General features: G+C 31.0%; 2 protein-coding genes across 2 annotated transcripts; one reads left to right on the top strand and one right to left on the bottom strand.

Annotated features, from left to right (window-relative positions):
* The first annotated feature begins 1,661 nt into the window (after positions 1 to 1,661).
* On the top strand, positions 1,662 to 3,039 carry LOC133796531 (uncharacterized). Its single transcript, XM_062234085.1, has 2 exons — positions 1,662 to 2,117; positions 2,803 to 3,039. Exons 1-2 carry the CDS (start codon positions 1,761 to 1,763, stop codon positions 2,830 to 2,832), a joined length of 387 nt encoding a protein of 128 aa, XP_062090069.1. The 5' UTR covers positions 1,662 to 1,760; the 3' UTR covers positions 2,833 to 3,039.
* A 328-nt stretch (positions 3,040 to 3,367) lies between these two features.
* Positions 3,368 to 4,139, bottom strand: LOC133796530 (uncharacterized). The gene has a single exon (XM_062234084.1). The coding sequence runs from the start codon at positions 4,064 to 4,066 to the stop codon at positions 3,539 to 3,541; it is 528 nt and encodes a 175-aa protein (XP_062090068.1). The 5' UTR covers positions 4,067 to 4,139; the 3' UTR covers positions 3,368 to 3,538.
* Positions 4,140 to 6,222: the final 2,083 nt, after the last annotated feature.

The raw sequence follows: 6,222 nt of genomic DNA, 5'->3' as shown, positions 1-6,222 counted from the left end.
AAAATCATGCAAAATACCAGTTGCAACATTTAAAAAGACAACTTGCAAGAACATTTTGGATTCAAAATAAATAAAATTTCATTGATGCAAAATACTAGCTACAAATTCCATTTTCATTGCCAATATACAAACAGTCATTGATTCAAGTTACAAGTTCAATACACAACAGAACAAATATAGACATCCGCAATATTAATTTGAAATTTTTACAAATCCAAACAAGGCCAGCCCCATTTTCATTAGCTTGGTCTCTCAAATAGCAAATTCCACATGCCATTGGTCCCATAATTTGGTCTTCATTTTCCATAGCCTGCAGTGGTTCTCTGATATTGCTAATCTCGTGCTCCTGCTCCCTAATTCTTCTCAATAGCCTCGGTGTGACTATTTTGGATCTTTCACAAATTTTAGGGTCAACCCAATGAAAAAAATTACACCCACCTGCTGACTGAAAATTCAACAAAAAGAAAATGAAAAGGCAACAAAGAACTTGCGATTAAACAAAAAAAATGAAAAAAAAATTAAGGGACAACGATCTTACCTTCATCTTCCAGCGAGCAATGAACCTTATTCCAGGATTAGCGTTTGTCCATGACGTCCTCTGAACCCATGGTTCCCCATAGTGACAAGTGTTAGGACCCCTAGATTTTGAAAAATCTTTCTTCCTCCCAGAGTTACTACGAGAGCTTACTCTTTGCCAATTGCTTCGAGGGCTTACGTGAGATGAAGAGGAAGCATCTCCCATTGTCGATTTCAAGCACTGGTGTGGTTTGTTTGCTTCATCTTCCTCTTCGGCTGCTTCATCTTCCTCTAGTCAACTGTCGAAGAGAGAAGTTGTGCTACCTGGTTTGGTTCGTCTTCGTCCAAGGGAGACTTTTAGAGTTTGATTATTGTGTGTGTGTGTTTTTTTTTAAATAATTCAATTAATTGAAACAGGATATCAAAGGAAATAAATAGGATTTATTCAGAGCCCTACACATATTTTTTTTCCCAGGTAACGAAGTGGAAGTGACAGAATTGTCCAAATCATAATGTTTTGTATTTAATCCGTCGAAAATAAAGATGTGGTATATAAGTGTATAAAACTGAAAACATGAGGTATTTATGCCGCAAATAACCCAAATACGGATACTATTTGGGATGATTATATTATGCCTTAGATCATGTAAGTATCTTGAGTTTGTGTTGTAACAAAATCTCAACTCTTTCAATTACAAATAAGTACTAAGACATTTTTTATTAGACTCTTTTATAATGGGTTTTACTTTTGAGACTTATTATATGGTAATCATTCATTGTATATTTCTTCTAAAGGATGATTTTGTATTATGGTTTTTTTTTTTTCTATTGTTATATAATGTGTGAGGGATTTTCTCTCAATCTCATTTCTTAAAAATAAAAAATAATAAAATTTACTCCACTTAATTGTTAATTTTGATCCTATTATCTGAAAGCATGCTAGGCTATACTATAAAGAGATGGTGGATTATCGTTTATGTCTATCTAGTTTCTTTTTTTTTTAAATTGATGTCATTCTTTGTCATAAAATATATATTGATGTCGTTTCATTCTAGTTATTGTCGTTTCGTTCTAGTTTTATTGTCGTTCGTTTATTTTTTTTATTTTTTTTTGGGCCTCATCTCAAAATAAATAACATTTTAATTCTCCATAAATTTAGCTTTACCTGAAAATCGATCGATTCTTCTGACACTGTGCAGTGTAAAACCACCTTCGGAGCCGAACGGAAGTGAATCCAATTCCAAATGCTAAAGTTTCTATCGAAAGTGAGGATCGAATTCAATGCTTTGGACCCTCGCACAGCCTCGTGCTTGGAGTTTCTAGCGCAGTGCAATGCCCGCAAGGCCAAGGAATCCAACCCCGCTTGTCAGGTTCTTGTCAAGCGCCGTACCGATGACGAGCCACCGAAGATCGCCGTCACTTTCGTTAATGGTGTCGAGGAGGTCTTTGATGCCACTTCCACGCCAGCCCAGAACATAAGGAACATGATTCTCGAAAAGGGTCAGCACCTCGAGACCGAGCAGATGTTCCGCGAAGCAGGGGAGTCCTGGCCCGTTCTCATCCCTGAGGAAGAGATCAAGCAATACGCCCCCGGCACCAAGGTACTTTCTTGTTTTCAGAGTTCTCTGCTTTTTATTTCCCCTTTTCTTGAGCTTGTAGTTGCGTTTTTCCAATTGGAGCATTTCGTCGAACAGTTGGTGTAGGTTACTTATATGATTTAAATGCTTGCTGTTGAGAGCTTTGTGGGATATGCATTGATTTTATTCTACTTACTTACCCGGAAAATGTATCATTAGCATTGCAGTGGATATGATACATAAAAAACTGATGTTCAAATGCTATATTGGCTTGGTAGAGTTAAACATCTATCTTTTCCCTATATTATAGTGTTTCTTTGGAGAAATCATATCATATATCTCATGAGGTTATCTGCTAAAATAGCAAGTTGAAAGTTAGAAATTAACAAAAATAACTTCAAAGCACTGACCGATGGTTGATCAGTATAAATCTATGATCGCTCAAGCGATCTTGATGGTCGCTTATAGTCCCTTGGTACAAATTTAGGGTCGCTTTGCATTGAGTATTGAACTGTTTAATGACTAAGTTGGGTTATGCATGATAGCGATTATTGTTTTCATGATAGTATTATTTCTTTTGACACAGTACATATACGTGATTATAACCCCTTCATGTCAAGAGTTACTAAATTTCTCACTTTAAGCTTGAAGCCACAATAAACATGCCAAGGGTTATTGTTCTCATTGTTTTTTTGTGTGCCTTTGCCAGCCAAGGAAAGCAGAAGAAAAGAAGCAATAATTGTAGTTTTGGGATGATGAGAAGGGACAAGTCTGGTATTAGTCAATGAGATTGGATTATATTATATTTCATTCGGGTAGAGAATAGATGTTTTTTCATGTAGTTTTGTCTACACTGCTGAAGCAGTCTTTTTCCCTTTTCAAGTTACACTGTTACAGACAAAAATAATACAGATTGAAAGACAAAGGAGCTGAATTTCTATTTCTACTTTTATTATTGGTTAAACCTTACAAGTATGCTGATTGAAAATCAAATTATAGAATAAGAGGAGAAAATCAATTGCTAGATAGTAGAATACCCATTGAGTTTATAATCAGTCTTTAATTTGTCTGTACATTCTACTAACAGTCTGACACTTTAGATTTGGAAGAAATTATTTTATTTATTTTTATATGATATTTTTTCAAACAGAAAAAGGGACTCTTGTACTAATACTTTTCTTCTTGAACTCTGACTTCTCAAGCAAATTCGTGTATATTGGATTTTTTTCAAATATTGAATTATGAAGTACCATCAGCAAATGCTACAGCAAAGATGACTAGAAAATATTCTTTTTCACATTATGATTGCTAAGAATATCATGTATGAATTCTCAAACAAAGTTCAGAGTTTCATTTTATTAACAAATTATTCTTCACTAAAAACTTAAAGTAGTTCAAAAGCAAAGGTTTCTACATAATTGGCTATAAAAAAAAAAAGAACTTATCTATTTATTGCTACTACATAAGCCCAAATAAATAGAAGTGGCAATGCCAAGCGCGTAAACTCCAATCGCTGTCCCAACCAAGTCTTTCCCGGACCGAGTTACGACCCCAACGCCGACGATTCCCGCAACTCCAATCGGAACTCGGCGGAGCACCGCTTTATTCGCATTTGCCGCAATCGCACTCCCAAATAGCTCCACCGCCCATTCCTTGAACCGGTTCGGCCCAATGGTGTGTTCATCGTAGCCCAAATCCTTGTTGGGGCGGCGAGTTACGACTCCGATGGCTGAGTCGACCTGTGAATTCGTTGGAGGAGAAGAAACCCACTTGAGGATGATCGGATGGGGTTGATCGACGGTGAGAATCTGATAGAGTTTCTCAGAAGCGGTGTTGAGTTGGTAGAGAAAGACACCTGGAAAAGCATGCTGAGTGAGTGAGAGGCAGTAAGAGTAGACCGAGTCGCATGCCGAATTAAACTCGGCCGAGTTGGAAAGAAGAGTCTTTACTCGTTTCGAAGCTGATATACCCATTGTCGAAGATGAAGATGAGATGACCTGAAATAAACAGAAACACAAGGTACTGCTTCTGAGTTGAAAAGATTAAGATATAAACGGAAAATATTATATATAATAAAAAGGTGGAAAGATTTTTAATCGATGTGGGACAAGGTTTTGTGGTCACATTTTTAACATCTTAAAAAAAAATGAAACAAATCGGAATTAATTTTTTATTTTTTTCTTTACACATTTAAAAAAAAAAAAAACATAATGAATTAAAAAATAAAATCCACCTCTATAAATAGTGTACACACTGTCAATTAAAATTATAAACTTTTAGGAATAAAAAATCTCAATCACAATTTTAAATTTATTTTTTAACTCAAAATAAGAACAATATAAATATATAATTTAGGGAATTGGAGTTAGAAAAAAGCTTTACCGGTTGGGCTATTTTGTATTTCTGACTCGTGAATAGTTTTTCACACGATTTTTTTGATGATTATGTATATTGTAGCTATTTAGAGTATCTTGTAAATTTTTAAAAAATTCTCAATAATTTACAATGACAAAAACTATTAAATACAATATGTTGTACTCGTGACTAATTTTTTTATGCGCACGAAAAATAGCATATTTGAACATAATTTTCGGCACTCTAAATTATTAGAAATTTTCTAAAAAATTGCAGAATACTTTAAATAACTACAATATACACGCTCATAAAAAAAAATCGTATCGAATATTACTTACAAGTGGATAACATAAAAAAAAAACTCTATTTTCTAGCCCTGTCATAGACGAAAGATTAATTATGTCAATTCAAAAATATAGTACTAATCATTTCACCCTTTTAATAATTCAACCAGATGCCACTCATGTCATTTTTGATACACTTGTTAACATGGTGCGGAATTTTTGAATCATTTAATTTGTAAATTAAAATTTTATTTTAAATTAAAAATTTACATTATTATACAATTGTAATCCAAATATCAAATATTATTCAAATGTTTGCAATATCACTAATATCTTTTCTATATAAAAAGTGTGTAGAAAACGATTTTTTTTTAACGGTTTTTTTCGTTAACATTAACATAATATTTTTATATTTAACAGAATAATGTTATATTTAATGGTAGATTGTAAATATGACTTAAACTTAAACAAAATTAAATAAATGAATAATTAAACAAATTAAAATAGGATATTTTTGAGATATTTTACAATGATAATTATTTAAAAATAATAAAACTATATATTTTATAACTTAAATAAAATTTAATTAAACTTAAATTTAATATTATATTAAACATATAATATATAATCATTTATTGTCACTGCCAATTTCAAAAACTAGAACAAACATAAACTTAAACAAAAAATAATTAATTAAAATATGATATTTTAAAAATAATTTATGATAATTTAAATAATTAAATCATATTTATTTAAAAATAATAAAGGCATACATATCATTTTTTTTATCTTATAAATTTGTGTGATAGTTTGTTTTTTATCAAATGATTTGATCTATTTTTCTTCATTAAATTCATCAAAGGACATTATGAGATACATTAGAGCACTACCAATGGATGAGGTAAAATGTCTAATTCTTTATAATATAGAGAAAAAGTGGTTAAATAGTCTTCCAATGGGTAACGTAAACTTATATTTTTTTACCTAAATGAATAGTATTTCTCTATATGTAGTGAAACACTCTTCATCAAGCTATAAATATTTTTTTATAAACTTTTGTATATATATATATATGAGTGTGATATTATTATATTTAATTATTTTATTTATTAAAATGAATAAAATATTTTTTAAAAATATAATATTTAAATGATGTAGAGAAAAAATAGAGAAGTTGATGTATGGTATAATGTAAAAGTTTAAGGTAAATTATAAAAAAAATATGTTTTGGTGATGCATTTTGTAATACACTTAATCTATAATATTTAGCTAAAACTCACAAAAACATCTTCCATCAGCTCATTTATACATATATTTATAATAGTTATGCACAAACTCCAATTAATCCATATCTACATTTACATAACATTTACACATCATTTATATAATATTTTATTATTATTATTATTATTCTTAATAAGCTTTCTCTCTCCCATTTGGTATATATTTATTATTTCTTTTTTCTTTTTCAATTATTTTATTTTACTTTA

The sequence above is a fragment of the Humulus lupulus genome, chromosome 8 (genome assembly GCF_963169125.1).
Source record: "Humulus lupulus chromosome 8, drHumLupu1.1, whole genome shotgun sequence".
Lineage (NCBI taxonomy): Eukaryota > Viridiplantae > Streptophyta > Magnoliopsida > Rosales > Cannabaceae > Humulus > Humulus lupulus.
The sequence above is the reverse complement of the archived record's forward strand: the minus strand, read 5'-3'. Positions and strand labels throughout refer to the sequence as shown.